The 25,251-nt window shown below is 40.5% G+C and overlaps 1 protein-coding gene, 1 non-coding gene and 1 pseudogene across 2 annotated transcripts; 1 reads left to right on the top strand and 2 right to left on the bottom strand.

The window, feature by feature from the left end:
- The first annotated feature begins 456 nt into the window (after positions 1–456).
- Positions 457–19,629, top strand: LOC148923099 (uncharacterized). The gene is made up of 4 exons (XM_089060121.1): positions 457–720; positions 782–1,032; positions 16,792–16,810; positions 19,360–19,629. Exons 1-4 carry the CDS (start codon positions 523–525, stop codon positions 19,627–19,629), a joined length of 738 nt encoding a protein of 245 aa, XP_088916247.1. The 5' UTR covers positions 457–522.
- LOC148923101 (secreted RxLR effector protein 161 pseudogene) lies at positions 2,809–3,474 on the bottom strand (annotated as a pseudogene).
- LOC148923100 (small nucleolar RNA R71) lies at positions 11,083–11,189 on the bottom strand. Its single transcript, XR_016133105.1, has one exon. It is a non-coding gene; the product is annotated as a small nucleolar RNA R71 (small nucleolar RNA).
- Positions 19,630–25,251: the final 5,622 nt, after the last annotated feature.

The raw sequence follows: 25,251 nt of genomic DNA, 5'->3' as shown, positions 1-25,251 counted from the left end.
CTGGAGGTAATGTACCATATGGATGTATTGAAAAGGCAGCCAAAGAGTATGGAGTTAGCCGGAAGTCAGTGCACAGAATCTGGGCCGAAGCAAAACTCCAAATTGAGTGTGGATTGCCTGTCAATATAAGAGATCGTGTTAGAGACATCAAGCACAAAGATAAAATTCAACTTGATGTTGGCAAGGTAAGAGATCTTTCGGTCCTTGAAAGAACTACCATCCGGAAGATGGCATCCAAGCTTGATTTAAGCAAGAGTACACTAGCCAGGTTGGCAAAAGAAAATCATCTCAGTGAAGCCTGTTCTTACTGCCTCAAACAAGATAGCAAGAATGAGATGGGGTCTTAGCCATGTTCAACCACTGATAATCAATGGTAAGCTAAAGTATACCACAATGCAAAATATAGTGCACATAGATGAGAAATGGTTTTTCATGACTAAGACTTCGGATAGATACTATCTGCTGCCAGATGAGGAAGAGCCATATAGATCATGTAAGTCAAAAAGGTTCATCACAAAGGTGATGTTTATGTGTGGTGTGTGTAGGCCAATATTTGCAGCAAATGGAGATGTCATTTTGGATGGAAAAATAGGCATTTTTCCATTAACAACTATGGAGCCAGCAAAGATAAAGTCCAAGAATAGACCAAAAGGCACTTTGGAGATAAAGCCAATTCAATCAGTGAACAAGGAAGTGATGAGAGAGTGCCTAATTCAGCAGGTACACTGCTTTTATTTCTTTTATTTTATCCATCACACATTAACACATCAAATATGTGTAGATCATACCAGCAATCAAAGCCAAATGGCCAGAGAATGTAAGCAAGGAGATATTCATTAAACAAGACAATGCCAAGCCCCATATAAGCCACACTGATCCAGAGTTTCAGTCAATTGCAAACTCAGATGGGTTCAAATTCCATATCATTTGCCAACCACCTAATTCCCCAGATTGTAATGTGTTGGATTTTGGATGTTTCAGAGCAATACAATCTCTGCAGGATGACAAAGTGGCTAAGGGAGTGGAGGACTTGTAGGGGATAATCGCAGCGGAAAATGCAAATTAAATAAATCCACATAAGAATCTATTTAGGTGATTATGTGGGTCGATTCAATTTCATGCTTGAACATGTAGAAACACATAATTGCGCAATTAATCACATAATTTAAATTAAATTATGTTATTGAATACTTACAACAATGATTCTCCAAAGAATCGAAGTGGCTTGCTACTTCTCCACGTGTAGATCTTGAAGCTTGATTATGAATGCAAAACCAAAGATCTTCTAACCTATGACCCTTAACTCTATAGATCTAAATTCCTTGTGGGAGGAATCTCTTAGAAATTACTACCTCTGTCCCTGAAAATTTGATACATATTACCATTTCGGTCCGTCCCTGAAAATTTGATACACTTCACTTTTACTATTTTTGGTAGTGGACCCCAAATTCCACTAACTCATTCCTACTCACATTTTATTATAAAACTAATACTTTAAAAGTAGGACCCACATCCCACCAACTTTTTCAACTCACTTTCCATTACATTTCTTAAAACCCGTGTCGGGTCAAAGTGTAGCAAATTTTGGGGGACGGAGGTAGTATAAGAATCTTGAAGGAGAAGACAAGAAAGCCAAGTGTGGAGGCTAGGGTTTGTGATAACATTTGTCTCATCTCCTTACATTCTTATTTATAGAGTTTATGATGGGCTAGGTTAGGGATCTATGGGGCTTGGATTGGGCCTCCCCCATTGGACCTTCTTTACTAATTAAATTATAACCCATAATTTAATATAAGGCCAATGGAATATTTCTTGTGCCACTATAGAAGAAATATTGACCGCCCATCCAATCCGTGATTACAAGCAATCCGGGTTAACCTCTTTAATATATTATTTCCCGTGTCTAAGACTTTCTATATCCATTAATTAATTTGTAGTCTGCTATAGACTTTAAATTAATTAATATCTTTTTATTTCCAAGAGTTTGTCTAGTACGAGATGTATATTAAAATATACTTTTCCTTTTCTATTTATTCTTGGATTAAATCCAAACCGGCCGGGTTTCCGAATAATAGAACTTCTCTCGAACACCTCTTGGGGATATAGTCAAACCACGCGGGCACACGATTCAATGTAATAATAAAACTGACACCATTCTAGTTATTAATTACTACTACCCAAGATATCAGGAATATTGGGTTACGAAAAATCCGCACCTATTGATAAGTCAAAGCAGCGTATGATTAAATAACGTGTGTCCTATATTATTACAAAGATTAGGAAATATTAAATCTCCAAGACATCGTCTTACAGTAGATAGCAACAAAGACGTGTCTATACTTTAGATCCATTCAATGCTATACCACACCAGTGTCACTAGTCATTCTCAAGGTAAAGACGACTTTCGGATGGACACTGCAACCTTTCACGATAGGTAGCCAAAGCCTATCTAGGTTGTGAAAAAGTTTTACTTCTACAAGGTACCGGTTGGGGCACCTACTGTGATGACCTGTTCCACGACCCAACCTTCAATGTAGAAGACTTAGACTGATTTTACTTTCCGGCATTTTAATTATATAATTTAATATATAATTAAATACGGTCAATACCCATTAAAGTAAAATACACAGTGTGAAGAAAACATTTATTATTCTCATTAAATGAAGAGTGTTTACAATATACAAGCAATTTATCAAATTCAAAAACTCGAAAAATGCTTTTTAGTATTTATGTTCCAACAATCTCCCACTTATACTCCAAACATGCTTTCGAGTATACTACTGTCAATTTTTCTTCAATTTCTCCCACTTATAGAGAAAGCAGGTCTGAGTCTTTAATGCATCTAACACCTATCCCTTCCATATGACGATCGAACGTCCCACCCAAGAGGGCTTTCGTGAAAGGATCAGCAAGGTTGTTTTCTGTTGCAATCTTGACTACTTGTATGTCACCTCTCTGTACAATCTCCCGAATGATATGATACTTCCTCTCAATGTGTTTGCTTGCCTTATGGGATCGTGGTTCCTTTGAGTTTGCAACAGCTCCAAAGTTATCACAATATACTGTGATGCTCTTGGGCAAACTCTGAATCACACCCAACTCCTTTAGGAAGTTCTTGAGCCATACAGCCTCTTTTGCAGCTTCAGAAGCAGCTACATACTCGGCTTCCATGGTCGAGTCCGCATTGCATTTTTGCTTTGCACTCTTCCATATAACGGCTCCACCTCCCAAGGTGAACCCATAACCAGAAGTAGACTTCCTCGAATCACGATCAGATTGAAAATCTAAATCCGTGTACCCCATCGGATATAGATCAGATGCCTTGTAAACTAGAACATACTCTTTAGTCCTCTTCAGGTACTTGAGTATATTCTTTACTGCAGTCCAATGTCCTTGGCCAGGGTTCGATTGATACCTAGCCACCATGCCTACGGCAAAGCATATATCAGGTCGTGTACACAACATAGCATACATGAGACTTCCAACTGCCGAGGCATATGGAACCTTTTTCATGTCTTCTATCTATGTATGTGTCGTAGGACACATCTCCTTTGATAGATGAATTTCATGTCTGAAAGGAACGAAACCCTTCTTGGAATTCTCCATGCTAAAACGTTGTAGTACAGTATCGATGTAGGATTCTTGAGACAAGCACAACATTCTTTTCTTGCAATCTCTGATCACTTTGATTCCTAGAATGTGTCCCGCATCTCCCAAGTCCTTCATCTCAAACTGGGTAGACAACCAGTTTCTTACGGACGACAACATCTTATTATTGTTTCCAATTAGTAAGATGTCATCCACGTAAAGTACCAAGAACACCACATTTGAACCTTCAACTTTCTTATATACGCAACTCTCTTCTAGGCACTGATCAAAACCAAATGATTTAACAGTTTTATCGAAGCACATGTTCCATGCTCTGGATGCTTGCTTGAGTCCATAAATGGATCTTTTAAGCTTCCACACCATGTGCTCCTTGCCCTTAACTTCATAGCCCTCGGGTTGTTTCATGTAAATGGTTTTCTCAAGACTGCCATGCAAGAAGGCGGTCTTGACATCCATTTGCCAAACTTCCCAGTCCATGTAGGCTGCGATGGATAGGAGAATCCGAATTGATTTAAGCATAGCGACGGGTGAGAAGGTCTCATCATAATCGATGCCTTCTCTCTGGGTATAACCCTTTGCCACTAATCTAGCTTTGAAAATTTTAACCTTTCCATCCGGAACTCGTTTACGCTTGAATACCCACTTACTCCCAATGGCAATGCAGCCTTCGGGTAGATTTTCAAGGTTGTAAATGTCCTTATCCTCCATTGATTGTAATTTGGAATCCATTGCCTCAATCCAGTTGAGACTATCCAAATCATTTATTGCTTCTTTGTAGTTCCAGGGGTCAGGTTCCAGATGTCCGGAAACTGAGTCTGAAGACTCTCCCAGACCAATCCACCTTTCCGGTTCTTTTGAAACCCTCCCACTACAACGAGGCTCTACAATCGTAGGAATAGAAGTTGTATTACGTGGTGCAATATTTTCTTGTGGAGTTTTCTCTTGTGTAATTGGAACGTCATTATCTCTCATTTCTTCAAGAGTGATTACACTTCTGGGTTTTTTATTCTTAATATAGTCCTCTTCCAAGAACTTTGCATTTGTGCTTACAAATACTTTGTTGTCTTGAGGACTATAGAATTCATAGCCTTTTGTTCCTTTGGCATATCCCACAAACAAACATACCTCTGTGCGAGAGTCCAATTTACTTGGATCTTTAAGTAGCACATGCGCCGGACAACCCCATATCTTGAGATGTTCTAGGTTGGGCTTGCGCCCAGTCCACAACTCATGAGGTGTTTTAGGCGCTGACTTTGTAGGTAAGTTATTGTGAGTATAACACGCTGTTTCTAGCGCAAACCCCCAAAGGAATTTTGGCAACTGAGCATAACACATCATTGATCGAACCATTTCAAGAAATGTTCGATTTCTCCTTTCCGCAACTCCATTTTGTTGAGGAGTGCCAGGTGCAGTCAGTTAGGATTCAATCCCAGCTTCCGCTAAGTAGCCCAAAAATTCATCACTAAGGTACTCACCTCCTCGATCAGATCGTAAAGCTTTTATAGTCTTACTATGACGCGTTTCTGCAAATGCCTTGAATAGTTTGAATTTTTCAAAGGATTCTGATTTGCGCTGCATCAAATAGACTTGGGCTAGTCTTGAATAATCATCAATAAAGGTGATGAAATATACATAGCCTCCCCTAGTTTGAATTTGGAATGGACCACACACATCCGAGTGAATGAGATCTAGTACTTTCTTGGCTCTATTTCCTTTGATCATAAAGGATCTTTTGGTCATCTTTCCTTTCAAGCAGGATTCGCAAGTTGGAAAAGGGTCTAAGCTTAGTCCCTCAATTGAGCCAAGGCTCGCCAACTTTTGGATCCTTCTCGGATTGGCATGCCCAAGCCTTAGATGCCATAAGTACATATCATTCATATCATGTGGTGAAGTGTTTCTCTTGCGAGAAACAGATATGTTATTCGACTCAACAACTTGATGCGTAGAGCGTATAGTATACAAGTTATTATCCATGATACCTTGACAGATAAAATAATCATCTCTCCTTATAATGCAAGCATCATTGAAAGAAATAGAATACCCGTCAAAAACCAGTTTAGAAACAGAAATAAAGTTCCTTCTAAATGAAGGTATCAATAAAACATTGTTTAATACCAAAACTCTACTACTAGAAAAGCGAATATAAACAGCTCCCACTGCAATCGCTCCCACTCTAGTAGCATCCCCCAGATGGACAATGATCTCCCCTTCACTTAGTTTCCTTGAATCCTGCAATAAAGCGGGATCGAAACATACATGATCAGTTGCTCCCGTATCTACTACCCATTGATGGGTAGAAACAGTTGCTAAGTAAGTTTCAAGAACATGAGCTTGGTGTTTACCTTGACCATTTGGACCTTTACCCTTCTTGGGGAAATCAGGCTTCCAATGTCCCTTTTCACCACACTTGAAACACTTTCCAGTTTTTCTTGCTTTAACTTTCTTCTTGCCCTTCCTTGCCTTCAATCCCTTGGCAGCCAGCTCCGCCTTGCCATCCTTCCTAGGTCTAGTGACTTTGGAACTGGAGGCGCGGTCAACCAACATAGCTTGCTTGGCTTGGGCATAAATGCCTTCAGCGTTTTGAAGCTCAGTTAGAAGCTCAGCCAAGTTAAGGTCTTGCTTAGTCATCTCATAGTTGACTTTAAACTGTTGAAAGCTTGCCGGAAGACTTTGGAGTATTATGTCTACCTAAGAATCTGGATCAATCGACCCTCCCAAGACCTCAATTTGATTGAGATGGCGCATCATTTCAAGGACATGGTCCCTGACTGGCGTGCCCTCCTTCATCATCTTATTCATGAGACTCCTAATCGCTAGAGATCTAGCAGATCGACTCTGAGTCCCAAAAAGAGATCTAAGGTTCTCCATGATCTCATAAGCGGATTCGTAGGAATGATGCCGATGTTGAAGCACATTTGACATAGAAGCCAAAATATAGCACTTCGCCATCTCATTGGCCTTAATCCACTTATTGTACATGGCCTTATCTTCAGCAGAGGCATTATCAGCAGGTTTTGCAGGGCAATCAGTTTCAAGCACAAACTTATAATCATCAGCGATAAGAACAATGTCCAAATTACGTTTCCAGTCTATATTGTTTGGCCCCTCGAGTTTGTTTTCTTTCAAGATCACAGATAATGGATTGAGCGACATAATTGATATTGACTGAGAAAAATAAAAAGGTATCCATCACACAACCATACATGATAAAGGAATGTAAAAACCATAAAACATTCGATAATCACATATGCTATTAAAACGCTAAATAAACAAGCACCAAAAGATGTCATGGATTATTTAGATTTAAAAAAAAAATTCTTGGTCACAATACCGACAGATAGTCCAGAGACCATAAGAATGGCATGGCTGCCTAATATTGCCTAAGCTAGTACCATAATTCTAGTCCTCAAGAATCTTATCTTGCTTTGAATACTCCTCTAAAGAAAGGTCGCACGCCACTCAACAAGATTCTAAGACCATGGTTAACATCTTTTAAATAATGCTCATTTCATGATAATATCGCTCCCACTGGACTCAATATTCCTTCAAAAACATGCCTTTCATTTAAAAGAACCATTTAAGTTATTCAAATCTTATGAAAGCTGTAAATATTACTAATAACATAACTCCTCTAAAGAAAGGTCGAAATGTTATATAATTTACTTCACATTTGAATACCATTTATGGAGACCATAAACAACATGACTGTTCGTAATTATCGCTTAGTTATTTTTTTAATTAAAAAGGTTTTCATTTGATTATCATGCAAGCAAATAATTATTTAACTCACATAAGATGTAAATCACATAGGCAAATAAATTTGCACACTTTGTCACATCACATATAACCAAATAAATCATTTGATTTTAAACCACTAAGTGTTTAAAACCAAATAATTAAAATAAATCACAGTTTATCCTTTCCATGAACCATGGTACTCCGGATTAAAAGGATTAAAAAATATATATATACCCCATTTGAATAAAACAAAAATCAAGACCACACATTGGGCCTTGCCTATTAATCGGGCCATCTAAAACCCTAATTAGGGTTTTGCCCTAAAATAAAAGCAACTAGCCACCGCCGCCTTCTAGGGATCCGCACCGCCGTTGTCTTCATCGGGTTGCCCACCCGCCGCCGAGCACCGGGAGCCGCCGCCGCGCCGTCAACCACCAGCCGCCGCTGCCTCGATCTGCGTGTGGTTGAACCCTAGGGGTCTTGACCGCCGCCAAGGCTGCGCGCCCAGCCGCCGCCGCCCAGCCTCCGCCAGCCACTGCTCCGCTGCGTGCGGCCGAGCCCGCTAGGGTTTCGGCCGCCGCCTAGGCCTTCTCCTCGTCGGCTTCGTCTTCGTCTTGTTTTTCTCCATCGTATTACATTTCTTTGTATTCTAACTATTACATTTGTTTACAAAAGAAATATACAAGGGAAAAACAAAACCTAATATATCACGGTCAACCCTCGTGGGTTTACAATAAAACGTAGAACAACAAGATTCAACAATCACGCAATATTGCAAGCATGAAAACAATCATCCATCACATTTTTCAAACATGTAGATCTACACAAGTAGAACACAATAAACATAGATCAAGAATAAACTATCATAGATCTACAATATTCTTAAGAATATTCTTATAGATCTAGAATATTCCATTTAAACAACTATATAAAATAGATCTAGAATATGTTCTATAGATCTTGGAGTACTCTATTGTAGATCAAGACATTCTTCATCAATCTTGAATAAAATTCATAGATCTAGAATGTTCTTTAGCCGATCTAGAGTATTCACTTATAGATCTAAAATATTCTTCATTGATCCATGTAAGTTTGAAAAAACAAGATTAAACCCACATAATCAGAGCCTAAAAGCATGGCTCTGATACCAATTGTTGGGGATAATCGCAGCGGAAAATGCAAATTAAACAAATCCACATAAGAATCTATTTAGGTGATTATGTGGGTCGATTCAATTTCATGCTTGAACATGTAGAAACACATAATTGCGCAATTAATCACATAATTTAAATTAAATTATGTTATTGAATACTTACAACAATGATTCTCCAAAGAATCGAAGTGGCTTGCTACTTCTCCACGTGTAGATCTTGAAGCTTGATTATGAATGCAAGACCAAAGATCTTCTAACCTATGACCCTTAACTCTATAGATCTAAATTCCTTGTGGGAGGAATCTCTTAGAAATTATAAGAATCTTGAAGGAGAAGACAAGAAAGCCAAGTGTGGAGGCTAGGGTTTGTGATAATATTTGTCTCATCTCCTTACATTCTTATTTATAGAGTTTATGATGGGCTAGATTAGGGATCTATGGGGCTTGGATTGGGCCTCTGATACGCCCGGATTTTGCACTGTTTTAAGGCCATTATTTGGTCCGTTTTTGTCATCAAAATCACTCTACATGTCCATTATTTGCATATTCTATACATTTTGGTATTTTGACGTGTTTTGTGAGAAATGTGCATATTTGAGCCGAAAAGGGGAGTAAAAACGCATAGTCTGGAAATCTGGAGTCAGACGGCGACCGGCGACCGCCGCGAAGTTGTACGGCGACCGCCGGCGCCCGGCGGTCAGAGCTATGTGGCGGCCCGTCTCGGAAATTTACGCTAGGAGAAGAGTCTCGCCCGGCGACCGCCGGAGGACATTTGGCGGTCCGCCACCGAAGGGTCAGAGTCTCTGGACTCCAACGCGGCGACCGCCGGCCAAGGTGCGGCGGCCCGCCGGAGAAAGGCGGCGAATCCGACCAGCCTTAGATTCGCTCCAAGATTTACCAAATTTTGAAGATCTTTTCCTTCTATGATGAGGAATAATCTTCCCCTATAAATAAGACCTCAAGCTTCATCAAAAAAAGAGTTTTTTTTCGACACACAACAAATAACACATTCATAGAGATCAAAAGCTAGAGTACTTCAATTGTGCAAGGAGTTGAAGAAGGATTTCAAGAACATCAAGAACGACAAGGATTCAACCTGCGGGTTTTATTTGCTTTAGTTTTATGTTCAAATTGCTTTCCCTTCAATCTATGTTTTTAGTTTATTCAGTCATGTGTAACTAAACTCATAGGATTCCAGGGATGTGTTAGTAGCAACTTTGGTTATACAATTCCGTTTTCTATTTAATATCCGTTTTGTTTTTACTTTGTTTCTTCCCTAAGTTAATCATGATGCTTCATAATTGAGTGACACAATTATGTATGATTCAATACAACTTGCTTCATAACTATGACAGAGTTCTAGCGAGTTAGATCCACTTAGTAGACACTACAGTTAGCTTCCTTTAATACGGCACTGTTAATTGAGAGTGAGGACTTTTTAAGGGTCTTAGGAGCTTTTTGGAGTTACGTGTTAGGATTGACAACCCTAATGTTAGTAATCAACGTTTGTATCGCATGAGCATAAGCTAGGTGACTCGTCCTTTCAAAGTATTAACTGTGCTAGGGTATTGTAGTTTGGAATTTGTATAACCATAAAGCGAAAGCACATCCCTGGAATTCCCCTTATCTCTATACTTTTCTCTCCATGATTTGCTTGTTTTTAGTTGTTTACTGTTTTTAATATTTACTGTTTTCAAAAAGTTTCCAATAATTCTTGTTTCTCCAGATAGTAATTGAGTTCTAGTAGAAGATAGACACTTTGTGTACATCTTCCCCGTGTTCGATACCCGGTACTAACCTTTTGCTATACTATACCTACTCTGTATACTTGCAGGTATTTATAGTGCAAATAAAAAGTGCATCAAGTTTTTGGCGCCGTTGCCGGGGAAGACAATTCACTTTGGAGTGATATCTTCAAACGGATAATTTTACTACTTTGGATTTTTATTGCTTTCTGTTTTAATTTTTTTTTATTTAGTTTAATTTGTTTTTGTTTTCGAGTCTTGCAGGTTTTGTATGCGAACGCGTTCTGGGAAGTACACCCTAGAGCCGCTTGATTTAGAACTTGAAAGAACTCGTAGAATAATAAGAAGTGAAAAAGGATCAGGAACAATGGGTGACCGAACAGATATTGAGAAGCTGCAGGAGATGGTGAAGTTACTGATGGATGAGAGAGATGCGGAGAGAACAGCCCGAGAAGCCATGGAAAAGAAGAACAGAGAAACATTACCTGTGATGAACATGTTCAATCATGGGAATATGATCACTTTTCCTAACGGCCCTCGTATTGATGCTAACAATTTTGAGTTACGCATGCCCCTTATCCAAAGGGTCGAGCAAACTCCTTTTGCAGGTAGGGCGACTGAAGATGCTAACCGCCATCTCTCCAAATTCGTGGAAATCGCAAACACTCTGAAATTAAATGGTGTCGACGACGATGCCATACGGGTAAGACTTTTTCCATTCTCTTTGATTGATTCTGCTAAAGAGTGGTTTGAGTGTATGCCACCAGAAAAGGTCTCCACATGGAAGGACATCGTAGCTACCTTCCTCGACAAATACTACCCGCCAGGCACTATTCTGAAGCTCAAAAGTGAGATCTTTCAGTTCACACAAGGCCATGACGAGCCCCTCTATGAGGCATTTGCTCGTTTCAAAGCTCTTCTTCGAAAGTGCCCAAACCATGGTTTTTCCATAGACCATCAGGTAGGAATCCTCTATAATGGATTTAACGAGAAAATATGTGTTATGCTTGATTCAGGGGCAAATGGAGGATTTCTAAGAAAGACAGGAGAAGATGCCATGGCGGTGATCGAGGAGTTTGCCACCAACAGTCGGGGGTGGTCGAAGGAAAGGCATGCCACGAGAAGAGTAGCAGCCATAGAAGAGGCCGAGGAAAGTTCTTTTGCTAAGGAGTTAGCAGAACTTAGAGTCAGGATTGATCAAATGGACATCTCGAGGAGGGAAGATCCAATTCCGGCAACTTCCATAGTGGCGGTCAATGCACCCGAAACTGCCATATCAACTGTGGAAGAAATCAACTACGTGCAAGGAGGCGGCCCCAGAAACTACAATAACAATTATCGCCCTAATCAGGGGGGCGGTAATTTCAATAATTATAATGGGAACCGTCCGCACCCAAATCTTTCTTATTCTAACAATAATTACTTGCAACCCCCTGCAGGATTTAATGTTAGCAAAGGAGGAGTGGTTGAGCCGATGAAGAAGGAAGACAAGTATGAACAAGGAATCACGAAGATCTTGGAAATAATTACGCAAGATAGGAAGATTAATGACACCAAGATCGGAGTGGTCGAAGCAAGGATAAACAACCTCGAGCAAGGAATGAACACAATCTCGGCAGCTGTAACCAATATTACCACTCAAATGGAGCAAATTCAGAAGAAGTTAGATGAGGATAGAGCAAAGGCAGCAGCAAGAGTGGACGATATTAACAAGAAGTGGGTGGCAAAGCAGAAATCTGGGGACTGCCCAGTCGCCGGCGGACCGCCGCAGACCACGCAGCGGCCCGCCACTGAGACGGCAGAGACACCAACCAGGCAGGACTGCCCAGTCGCCGGCGGACCGCCGCACACCCCGCAGCGGCCCGCCACTGACAAGGCAGAAACGTCCACTAAGCAGGGGCTTGTGCGGCACAACGGGATTGTACTCCCTTTTCAGCCAAAGAGGAAGTTCAAGCTTGAAGAGCAGTTCAAACATTTCCTTAACATGTTTTGCAAGGTCCATACTAACATTCCTCTTGTTGAATCGTTGCAGGAGATACCAAAGTATGCAAAGCTACTAAGGGAGGCGGTAATGAGGAAGAAAAAGCCGACTAAAGCCGACTTTAAGCTACCGCATCATTGCAGCGAGATCATCCAAAAGGAAAGCGCAGTGAAGCAAAGAGATCCGGGCCAGTTCATCATTAGATGCCGAATTGGAGAAGGGAAGGTTGACAAAGCACTGTGCGACTTAGGATCGTCCATCAATCTCATGCCACTGAAGTACTACGAAAAGCTCAACATTGGGCCACTCAAATCTTCAGACGTAACACTCAGGTTGGCAGATAACTCGTCTATCAAGACTGTAGGTATGATTGAGGATGTCCTAGTTAAGGTTGATGATTTTATTTTTCCCGCCGACTTTATTGTGCTTGACATGAAAGTAGACAAGAACGTCCCTCTAATCTTAGGGCGAGATTTTCTTGCCACTTGCAAAGCTTTGATTGATGTAGGTCGTGGCGAGATTACAATCAGTGATAATCATAGTCAATCCACCTATAAGATCGAGCGCGAGATGCTAAAATTTGAGGAGGCAAAGCGGGCAAAAATGGAACAACAGTGCAGAGTAGTCATGGCTACCGACTTGACCAAGCCCAAAGATCCCTTTGAAGCGGAGGATCCTTCTACCTCCACTATCTACATTGTCAAAGAGGTAAGACACTCTTCTAAAAAGGGTGATGCTAATTCTTCTACATCTGCTCCACAGAAGAAGAAACAGAAGAGAAAGAAAACACCCAAAGAGGACCCCGAGATATACGTCATCAAAACCAAAGAGGGGAAGTACAAGTGGTGGAAGAAGCTAGGGACCAAGTTGCTCCCTATGCCAATTTTCAACACTCGAGTTATTGATCCGCCCAACTAGTGGGCCATTTCAAGTCGAGCTAACGACTTTAACAAAAGCGCTTATTGGGAGGCAACCCAATTTTCTTTTAATTTTTTTATCTTCTCGTTTTTTTTATGTTCTGTTTTAAAAAAAAAAAAAAAAAAAAAAATTAAATAAATAAAATTTTTTTTTTTGGTGGCGGTCGCCGCACTTAAAGCACGGCGGTCGCCACACGTGTGTTAACATGTGCAGGAAGGATCGGGCTTAGGGCGGGCCAGAGTAACCGCTGCACGGGCCGCGGCGGCCCGCCAGGATTGCTGTTTATGAAGGCCCGTGTGGCGGCCCGCCACGAGAGACGCGGCGGTCGCCGCACGCAGTCCAGAGACGGGAGTGAGCCTTAAAAGGTATGTTTTTCATTCCTTTTCCCATTCCTTCTCAAATTCTTTCCTTGCACACCACCCCCACTTATATAAATCACCAAATTCACACACCCACACTATCATTCTCTCAATTCTCTCCAAGTTTAGAGCTCTTCTTCTACAAATTCTCTCCACAAAAAGGTATGAATCCTAACTCAATTTCTGAGTTTTGCTTTACTTCTTCCATGGATTGTGCTTTATTTTGGGTGAATTGTTCGGTAGAATCTCTTAATTCATGATGGGGGATGACTATGTGTATGAATTTTTGAATTCTATGGTTTAATTTTTGCTTGATTGGTGATTATTAAGTTGTGAATGATGATTCTCTCTTGGTTTATAGTGTTTAAAAGTTGCAATCATGTTCATAGCATTGTGAGGCTATTATTACTTCCATGAATTGCAATATTTGTGATTTTGTAGAGATTGTTGGTTCTTACGGATATTTGGTTGATACGTCTCTGCATGGGGGATGAATTCACGTTGGGGGATGATTTTTTTTTTTTTGTGTCCTAATTTTGTTGATTTTGCTTAACTTGTTATTATGCTAAAAATTAGGATGCTATTGTACCCAAGCTTGCATATAAGATCTTATCTCTTCATTTTTACTTGGTTGAATGCATGTTTGGGGGAACTTTTGATCTCCCACTGGTTGATGCTCTTTTAAGAGTGTAATTTCTTTTGTAGGATAATGGGATCAAAAGGGAAACCGGAGAATGCGAAGAACTATGGCATTAGCCTTGCCACGGAAGAGCAAAAGGCTATGTGGAAGAAAGTGTCGGCCCGAGAGACGGCACCTTCTAGATATCCCCACGATTTCCCTCTCCAAACTTTGGGGATCATAGAGGATTTTTGGAAGTTGTGCGACGTGGGTGATGGGAATGGCCTCGTCTACATGTTCCAAAGGAAGTGGCCATCGTTTCGAAAGTATACTCTCGAGTTCCTCAGCTCGCTAAAGGTCACTAAGGATCGCCGCCAAAATTTTCCACTTAGCATCGATTTCCGCCTAGGGAACCGTTGGCACTCGCTCACCATGGAAGAGCTTAGTGGGATCTTCCATTGCTTCGACCCCAACCCCGAAGAGGACAATGAATATGAATTTTCAGTGGTTTGGGGGGCGATGACAAATGAGCAAGAGCATGCAGCGGGCTATGCCAAGTCTTCATCAATTCGCAACCCCGTCTTGAGGTACCTCCATCGTTCTATGACTCAGCTTATGTTTGCTCGTATCGATGGGGGAAGTGTCTCCCAAACGGAGCTCAACGTGATGTGGTGCCTACTCAACAAGAAGGGAATCGATTATGGGACCCTCTTTACTTACTATGTGGATAGGATCACGAAGAAAGACGGGGGCGTCATTTGTTGTGGGGGATTGATTACGGCAATTGGTGAACATTTGGGGGTCTCTTTTGCCGGTATGACGGAGGATGGTGGAGAAAAGTTTATCACTTATGAGGTGCTATTTTCGGTGGGGCTTTTGAAGACCGACCAGTGGGGTCAAGGGTATTTTATGCAAGTAGCGGGGGATCACTTTCCCGTTCCACTCCCGCAATTGACCAAGGTCGATGTTTGGGCAAACCAAGCAAATTGGAAGCTCGACACACCCGCCCACCGGAGAGCTATCGAGGCTAACCCCGTCAATGGGGAGTTTAGAAAGAGGAACATTCCCTCTCGCATTCCTCAATTTGAGCCCGATGAGGATTCCGCGTTTGATGCCATTGATAACTATGAAGAGGGCGCGGAGCATTCACAAGCTCAAGGGAATGAAGCACCGCCACCACCGCAATCCCAACCACGACGAGAAGAGGAAGAAGAAGAAGAGGAAGTGGAAGGACATCGCCGCCGGACAAGAGCGAACCGCCGCCGCGGGAGGCCAAATCCGGAAGAGGAGTTTCAAGTCAACACCTCCGCCCAATTAGGAGAAATTTTCTCCTACATGCAAAACATGTCCAACACTTGGGACAATCGATGGGCGGAGCAACAAGCGGAGAATGCCTACAACCGCCAAGGGTGGACGGCTCAAGGCGATTGGCGCACGGCGGAACAAGAATTTTGGGAGCAACAACGTTTGGAAGACGCTCATCGGCGTCAACAATATGAAGAGCTCCGAATGATGGCCGCCGAAGCTAGAGAGGAACGAGAGACAATGAGGAGTGATATCACGTACCTCGTTGGAGCTTTCGAGGATCTTAGCGCCCGTTTCCCTCCACCTCCTCAAGATTGAAGAAGTCAAGCTCGATGACTTTAAATGAGCATTTGTACCATGTTTTTGGATGTTTTTGAGACGTTTTATTTCTTTGATTTAACAAATTTTTGCTTTAATTTTAAGTACTTTTGGTTTTGGTTTAATTTTGTGGTTTGCAAAAATTTTCGCAGGTTCTGACCTCTCCGTGGCGACCGCCGCAAGCTCTGCGGCGGTCCGCCACCTGAACGCTGGAAAGCTTCTTTGACGTGCGGCGACCGCCGAACAGCTGCGGCGGACCGCCACCTGGGCACATTTTTCCAGCGCGATTTTTCGAAATTCTTCGAATTTTCGCCCCGCTCAACCTCTACGCGAAATTTTTCAGGGTACGTTTTTGTTTTCAGTAGTTTACTCACGTCCCTACCGACTCTACAAACTTATTTTACATTTTGTTGTAAATAAGTTTGGGGGGATGAAGTGGTGGACCGTGAGTTTAGGGTTTTCTTTTTGTTTTTTGTTTGTTTTTGCTTTAATTTTCCAAAAACCCGTAGGAGATTTTTGTGTTCTAAAAATGTTTTCTTGAATCTATGTCATGAACATAACATGAAGAACTTAGAAACACGCATGCTTAGGGACACATTAGACCGAGTTGCCAATGATATTATATTCCATCTATGTTTAAGTGTGGCTTAACGTTTTGATATGATGGTTGGGTGAAAAGGTGCATAATTAGTGAATTGCTTGTTCGCCTTGAATCGTGCTTCTACCTTGTGAGATTTGAGCCTTAAATTCTTTCTTGTGTGATTTATCTGTATGCATGTATATGTTTCTAGAACTTGCTCCTAGTCTGCCTAAGTTTACATAGTGTTTAAGTTGATTTAGGAGGATGTTAGGCCGTTTTTTCTTAGCTACTTTTATATCCAAAATTTTCGACCCTCTCAATTTTTTCCTTTGGAGCCAATTTTGAGCCTTTAAGCCTTTTCTTTGGAAGCCAAAATAAATGGGGGGACAATTCCTTGGGTTAGTATAGTTTTGTTATCTTCTTTTGTAAAGGAATTGGAGAGATAAGGAGGAAAGTATAAAAAGTAGTGTGCTTAATATTAAGAAAGTACAAGTTGCGAAATTGAGAAAAATTCCAAATATGTGCTTGATCTTAGAAAAAAAGAGAAAGGATGTGTAAGAAAGAAAAAAGAAAGAGAAAGACAAAGAAAAAAAAAAAAGAAAAATATGTGTGAAAGGTTGTGAAAAAAAAAAAAAAAAACGAAGGATTGAAAGTAAGTTGAAGGAGAAAAATAAAGTGTTAGAAGTGCCTTAAGTTTTAGAAAAGTGGAGTCATCTTAACTCTACTTGGGATATTTTTATATTTGAGTCACTTTTTAGCCAAATATTCCTCACCTACCAAAGAGTCTACGTTACAACCGAAAAGAAAGACCTTTCGGACTTTTGATGCTTAATCACATTGAGTAGAGGAGGGATTAGACTTTGAGCAAGCCTATGGTAAACTTTGCATGATGCATGATTTGAGTGATTTACACTTTACCTTTATACACTTTGAGAGTGAGAGAAAGAACACTTCCCATCTTTGGAAGTTTGCCACATGTGAGTGCTTGAATTCAAGGTGTTCCACGAGTTAGTAATGAAAGTGCATTATTAAGCCTTGCTTGATTTGATTGTGTTAATCCATGCTTAATCTATTCTTTCATCTTTTGAGGCAATTATGACGTCTAGTCTTTGTGCATTCCGTGCGTCTATTCTTGTGTCTTTAGTGTTTTGTTCGAGGACAAACAAAAATGTAAGTTTGGGGGAGTTGATACGCCCGGATTTTGCACTGTTTTAAGGCCATTATTTGGTCCGTTTTTGTCATCAAAATCACTCTACATGTCCATTATTTGCATATTCTATACATTTTGGTATTTTGACGTGTTTTGTGAGAAATGTGCATATTTGAGCCGAAAAGGGGAGTAAAAACGCATAGTCTGGAAATCTGGAGTCAGACGGCGACCGGTGACCACCGCGAAGTTGTACGGCGACCGCCGGCGCCCGGCGGTCAGAGCTATGTGGCGGCCCGTCTCGGAAATTTACGCTAGGAGAAGAGTCTCGCCCGGCGACCGCCGGAGGACATGTGGCGGTCCGCCACCGAAGGGTCAGAGTCTCTGGACTCCAACGCGGCGACCGCCGGCCAAGGTGCGGCGGCCCGCCGGAGAAAGGCGGCGAATCCGACCAGCCCTAGATTCGCTCCAAGATTTACCAAATTTTGAAGATCTTTTCCTTCTATGATGAGGAATAATCTTCCCCTATAAATAAGACCTCAAGCTTCATCAAAAAAAGAGTTTTTTTTCGACACACAACAAATAACACATTCATAGAGATCAAAAGCTAGAGTACTTCAATTGTGCAAGGAGTTGAAGAAGGATTTCAAGAACATCAAGAACGACAAGGATTCAACCTGCGGGTTTTATTTGCTTTAGTTTTATGTTCAAATTGCTTTCCCTTCAATCTATGTTTTTAGTTTATTCAGTCATGTGTAACTAAACTCATAGGATTCCAGGGATGTGTTAGTAGCAACTTTGGTTATACAATTCCGTTTTCTATTTAATATCCGTTTTGTTTTTACTTTGTTTCTTCCCTAAGTTAATCATGATGCTTCATAATTGAGTGACACAATTATGTATGATTCAATACAACTTGCTTCATAACTATGACAGAGTTCTAGCGAGTTAGATCCACTTAGTAGACACTACAGTTAGCTTCCTTTAATACGGCACTGTTAATTGAGAGTGAGGACTTTTTAAGGGTCTTAGAAGCTTTTTGGAGTTACGTGTTAGGATTGACAACCCTAATGTTAGTAATCAACGTTTGTATCGCATGAGCATAAGCTAGGTGACTCGTCCTTTCAAAGTATTAACTGTGCTAGGGTATTGTAGTTTGGAATTTGTATAACCATAAAGCGAAAGCACATCCCTGGAATTCCCCTTATCTCTATACTTTTCTCTCCGTGATTTGCTTGTTTTTAGTTGTTTACTGTTTTTAATATTTACTGTTTTCAAAAAGTTTCCAATAATTCTTGTTTCTCCAGATAGTAATTGAGTTCTAGTAGAAGATAGACACTTTGTGTACATCTTCCCCGTGTTCGATACCCGGTACTAATCTTTTGCTATACTATACCTACTCTGTATACTTGCAGGTATTTATAGTGCAAATAAAAAGTGCATCAGCCTCCCCCATTGGACCTTCTTTACTAATTAAGTTATAACCCATAATTTAATATAAGGCCAATGGAATATTTCTTGTGCCACTATAGAAGAAATATTGACCGCCCATCCAATCCGTGATTACAAGCAATCCGGGTTAACCTCTTTAATATATTATTTCCCGTGTCTAAGACTTTCTATATCCATTAATTAATTTGTAGTCTGCTATAGACTTTAAATTAATTAATATCTTTTTATTTCCAAGAGTTTGTCTAGTACGAGATGTATATTAAAATATACTTTTCCTTTTCTATTTATTCTTGGATTAAATCCAAACCTGCCGGGTTTCCGAATAATAGAACTTCTCTCGAACACCTCTTGGGGATATAGTCAAACCACGCGGGCACACGATTCAATGTAATAATAATACTGACACCATTCTAGTTATTAATTACTACTACCCAAGATATCAGGAATATTGGGTTACAAAAAACTTAACAATGTTTTTCTAACTCTTCAAGGCTGTCTAACTGAGATTATGAAGGTGGAAGGGGGAAATGGCTACAAAACTCCACACATGAATAAAGAAAGGCTATCAAGGCTGGGAACATTGCTAATCAGTTTAGAGATTGAAGAAGGGATTTTGAAGGTTGTTGTAGCATATCTCCAACAACCAGAGAATGATGTCAGACAAGCATATGGCATCTCAGGTATCACTGAAGCTGTAGGCTTCTAGTCCAGTTAGTATAGATCATTTTTTTTCAGTTGGTATGTGTAAGCTTCAGAATTAGGTGTGGCTTATGGTATCAACTGTTTTTGTCATCTTTTGTAAAGCTTCCAAACCTATGTAGGAGTGGCTTCTAAAATCCTAATCCCTCAGAAAGATTTCACCTTAGGGCAACCTCAACACATGTGTAAAGGGGTGACTTGTAATGAAAATTGTTTTCTGTTATGAATATGTGTAGTTTTTAATCACAATCCCTCAGATAGCATGATTATTTCACTGACAAATAAGCCTCCTAACCTAACAGTAGGGGTGGCTTAGTAATCACAACAAATCAAGCAACACATACAAAATCATCATAGAGAAGAGATCATATCAGCAACACATTCAAAATCATCACAGGAAACAGATCAGTAGAGGCAGCACAATCATCAACAAGACAATATCAGTAGGATATACACAATCAGCACATAATGAGAAACACATACAGATGCAGCTCAACATATTCACAATCAGCTCAACATATGCAGCAATCAATACAACCGCAGTCTTCGAATCCAACCAACAACCACACCCTCCAAACCCATACAGCCCACAGCCTCCAACCCAACCAACAACCACCAACCACATAGCCTCCAAACCCATCGAAGCCACACCCTCCAAACCCCTAAATCCCACAGCCTCCAACCCAACCAACAACCGCACAATCTCCAAACCCATCGAAGCCACATCCTCCGAACCCCTAGATCCCACTGCCTCCATCCCAACCATCAACTAACAACCACACATCCTCCAACCCAACCATCAACCATAGCCTCCAAACCAATCGAGTACCACCCAAAGAGTACAATTTGAGAGAGGACATACATAGATTAGATCCAAAAACCCAGGCAACAAAATCGCAAGCATCTGCCTCTCAGCTTTAGAATACACAATCTTGGGGATTTCGGGCGGGTCGATAGGGGTTGCTGGTAGTGGTGGACCGTAGTAGGGGGTATCTGGTGGTGGTGGACCGTATTAGGGGGTGGCTGGTGGTGGTGGACCGTAATAGGGGGTGTCTGGTGATGGTGGACCGTAGTAGGGGCAGTCAGAGCCGCCAAAGTACTCGAAAATCTTATCGGGGGCGAAGGAATCAAGCTCAGTTTCGGGAACGACGGTGTCGCTTAGGGTTCTGCCAAGGAATGAGCCAACGATGGGGGAGTGCGTGGGCCATAGATATTCTGGCGTGTCTGGGACGATGAGGTCGTCCAGATCCACCAATGAAAAAGAAGGGGATGAGTCGGGATTAGAAGCCATCGCTACAAAAGCCGCCGTAAGAAATTAGGGTTTTGGTGGGAAATTGTGGGCGAAATCAACAATATTTATGGAGAGCGTCGGTTGGGTGGTAGATGAAGAGGAGTAATGAGCGAGAATTGAAGGCGTAGAGTTAAGGAGAAAGGGTTTCAGTGGGTGGAGGTGGAAGGAGATAAAAAGAGATATTGAATGGGGGTGAAAAATTGAGTTAGACCGAAATGAATGAGGATGGCAAGTGGGTGTAATTTCTGTGAAATGGAGGGGTTAAGATAATGTCTATTTTTGGTAAATTTTAAATGGGACAATCTTTGTGGGACGGACCGAAATGGTAAATTGAGACAATCTTTCTGGGACGGAGGGAGATAAAAAATGATGAAAATATGACTATTTTTCATGAACAAAGAGAGTAGTATAAGGTCGATCTTGTCCCATTGTTTATGATGTTTAGCCGAAAATGTTCTATCAGTATATTAAATTCATTAATTATGGTATAGGATACACTAATAAGTATTTCCTTCAATTTGCATCCCAAAACATAAACAATTGAGGGAAAACTAATTTTGGTGATGGATTTTTTTTTTATTTTTAATTATGGTACAAGTTAATAACTCTAATTTGGATTGACAAAGTTGATGGAGTTGCAGAAAAAAAAACAAATAAATCAGAGTTCATGATCGATTTAGCATATTACTTGGACTAAATCTATACGTGCAGTTAACACATGAAGCATGCATATAACATGCATTAAACATGATTATAGATTAATTGAAACCTTAAGCATTCATACTATAGAGATAATTAATACCTTATAATTCTCCAAATAATCGAATATACCTTGCTCCTTCTCCATATGAAGATCTTCAATACTAGACCATAGTTCATCCTATCTCAGGGTGAGTTAAGCTTATCAAAATATATATGACTTGAATATAAAAGAGACAGGATCCCACAAGGTATGTGAGAGGAAAATTTTGATCCCTATAATGTGAGGGAGACGAAAATTTTGAGCAGACTTATGTCTGTCTTGTTAGAGTTTGTATACTAGAAATCACGTTTCGAGTGATTGAATACTGTAAAACTCTTATTTTATTTTCCAAGTAATAAAACAAATTATTTTTGTCATAATGTTGTTATGTTTTACATTTAATGGATGTTAATTGCATGTTTAAATGTATAAGTTAACTTAACAAAGTCTAAGTCTTTGTTTTAGTAGACCGGTTGTGGGCGGCGTCCACTTTAAGGTAACACGGTCAGTCCTAAACAAAGAAAAAGAATAATTTCACAACCTAGATGGAATTAGACTATCCATCGAGAAAGGTTGAAATGTCAGTCCGCATATTTCTAAGCCTTACTTGAATAAGATGACATTGGTGTGGTATAGCACTGAACGGATCTAACAACAAGACTTGTCCTTAGGCTATCTACTGAAAGGCGAGGTCTTGATAAATATTTGTTTCTTAATCAATGTAAGTTAGAATTGAGCATACAGTATTGATTATGCATTACTTCGACTTATCAAATGGTGCAGGTTTTTCGTAACCCAATAAACCTGATATATTGGGTAGTGGTGATTAATATCTAGCGGTGCTAGGATTGCTATTATATTGAATCGTGCGCGAGGAGAGTCTTGTTTGATAATGTCCTCAAGAGGAGCGCGAAACAAGGTTTTATTATTCGAAACCTAGCTAGTTGGAGTTTGATTACTCTATGAATAATAAATAATCATTTCATGCTAAGTCCACTCTTGGAATTAATAATGATGCGAATCCGGGTAAAGCTAAACCAAGGAATGTGAGGTGAATGGGTGATAATGAGCCAAGCCGCAACTGGGGTCAGATTTGAGCAACGATTCGCCTATCCATATGATGTCAAAATTCTATTCAAAGACTACCATTGCCTTCATCGTCGAAAGATCTTCGCGTGCGTATCTTGAACGACTCAATCGGAGCTCGGATGAGGGAGTGATGGTCATTTTACGAAAGTCACGCAGTCAAGCAAAGGAGGCTCCAGAAAGTTCACGCGGGCGGGTGTTTTATTGCATGAAAACACCCGACCGGGTGATTTGTGTCCGAGAAGAATTCAAAAGGCGGGATTTTGAATTATTTTGAGTGCCTTTTCATATTCCAACCTTAGTTTGAGTGACTTTTCATCTCCCAATCTCCCACATCTATAAATAGAGCCTTTTGTATCTTTTGTAATAGATAGGAGATTAGAGTTGAGTTTAGAAAAAGAGTGTCTCCTTTGTGAGAGTCCCTCCCCATGTTGGGTGAGATGAATTTTTGGAAAAATCCATGGCCGGGCTATAGTTACTTTGTGGTTAGCCCGGGGTTAGCCACTTGGTAAATTCACAACTAGCACCATGTAGCTAGTGGCGGAGCTTGAGTGAGAGTATACCCTAGGGGCGGAGCTCGAAAGAGTATACCTCTAGTGGCGGAGCTCGAACGAAAGTATACCCTAGTATCGTGAAGCTAGCGAGTGAGTCGATTTAAATGGTTGCTTGGATGAAAGTTGCCAAGGGTTGCCATCATCTTTTTGGTGGAGGTCCTTCGGTCTCCAAGAGGTCATTTGTTAACTCCTCAATTTCTTCCATTTCGATCCCGCTCGCCCATTCTATTTTGTTCCATCTTTTTGTGGGATGGAACACCTATCCTTTTTAATGTACTATTTATTTAAGTTTCAATTTAATGTGTTTTTATGTTATTGTTGTAGTGTTTTTAGTTTGTAGTTTTTAGTTGTGTTGCTTTTACAAGAACAAGTCTTGGGCTAATTTTGGAGATTCACATCATTTGGTATCAGAGTCAAGTTCTTGTTCTTGTAAAGTTTGTTGTTTTGTTGTTTTGTTGTGTACTTTTTGTAATAGCCCTAAAGAAGAATTGAAGAACCGGATTTGGGGACAAATCCTTTCAAAAATAAGGAGAGGATGATGCAAATCCGGGTAAAGCTAAACCAAGGAAAGTGAGGTGAAGCGGTGATAATGAGCCAAGCCGCAACTGGGGTCAGATTTGAGCAACGATTCGCCTATCCATATGATGTCAAATTCTATTCAAAGACTACCATTGCCTTCATCGTCGAAAGAGCTTCGCGTGCGTATCTTGAACGACTCAAACAGAGCTCGGATGAGGGAGTTATGGTCATTTTACGAAAGTCGCGTAGTCAAGCAAAGGAGGCTCCAGAAAGTTCACGCGGGCGGGTGTTTTGTTGCATGAAAACACCCGACCGGATGATTTGTGTCCGAGAAGAATTCAAAAGGCGGGATTTTGAATTATTTTGAGTGCCTTTTCATATTCCAACCCTAGTTTGAGTGACTTTTCATCTCCCAATCTACCACATCTATAAATAGGGCCTTTTGTATCTTTTGTAATAGATTAGAGATTAGATTGAGTTTAGAAAAAGAGTGGCTCCTTTGTGAGTGTCCCCCCCCATGTTGGGTGAGATGAATGTTAGGAAAAATTCATGGTCGGGCTATGGTTACTTTGTGGTTAGCCCGGGGTTAGCCACTTGGTAAATTCACAACTAGCACCATGTAGCTAGTGGCGGAGCTTGAGTGAGAGTATACCCTAGGGCGGAGCTCGAAAGAGTATACCTCTAGTGGCGGAGCTCGAACGAAAGTATACCCTAGGGTCGTGAAGCTAGCGAGTGAGTCGATTTAAATGGTTGCTTGGATGAAAGTTGCCAAGGGTTGCCATCATCTTTTTGGTGGAGGTCCTTCGGTCTCCAAGAGGTCATTTGTTCACTCCTCAATTTCTTCCATTTCGACCCCCCTCGCCCTTTCTATTTTGTTCTATCTTTTTGTGGGATGGAACACCTATCCTTTTTAATGTACTATTTATTTAAGTTTCAATGTAATGTGTTTTTATGTTATTGTTGTAGTGTTTTTAGTTTGTAGTTTTTAGTTGTGTTGCTTTTACAAGAACAAGTCTTTGGCTAATTTTGGAGATTCACATCAAATAAGAAGTTAATTAATTAAGTGCATAGCAGAAATTAATTAATTAATGGAAATTTTTATCTTAAGCGCGGGAAATGAAAGTTAAAACGGAAATCCGGATTACTTATAATTTCGGATTTAGATGGGGAGAGTTCAATATTACTTCTGTAGTGGCTGCAGTAATATTCCAATTAAGCTTATATTAAATTGTGGGTTCAATTTAATTAGTAAAAAGTAAATTAGATGAGCCCATATCCAAAACCTTCCATAGATCCCTGTCTGGGCCCAAAAGGAACTTAATATAAATAGGAGAATAAAGGAGACATAATCATCACAATTTTTATTCTTAAAATTTTCGAAATTTCGTCCCCCTCATATTGAGCTGGTCAAATTTCTCTCTCCTCTTAGGAGTGGTT

Source organism: Salvia hispanica, chromosome 6 (assembly GCF_029641045.1).
Source record: "Salvia hispanica isolate PSC_SH4W2 chromosome 6, Shi_PSC_v1, whole genome shotgun sequence".
In the NCBI taxonomy this organism is placed as follows: Eukaryota; Viridiplantae; Streptophyta; class Magnoliopsida; order Lamiales; family Lamiaceae; genus Salvia; species Salvia hispanica.
This window is presented reverse-complemented; position numbering and strand designations above follow the sequence as displayed.

Bases quoted from the DNA above. Each gene is read 5' to 3' on its own strand.
- LOC148923099 (XM_089060121.1), top strand. From the start codon at position 523: ATGTTTATGTGTGGTGTGTGTAGGCCAATATTTGCAGCAAATGGAGAT. The intron at 721-781 runs GTACACTGCTTT...AAATATGTGTAG, and splicing joins GAGAGTGCCTAATTCAGCAG to ATCATACCAGCAATCAAAGC.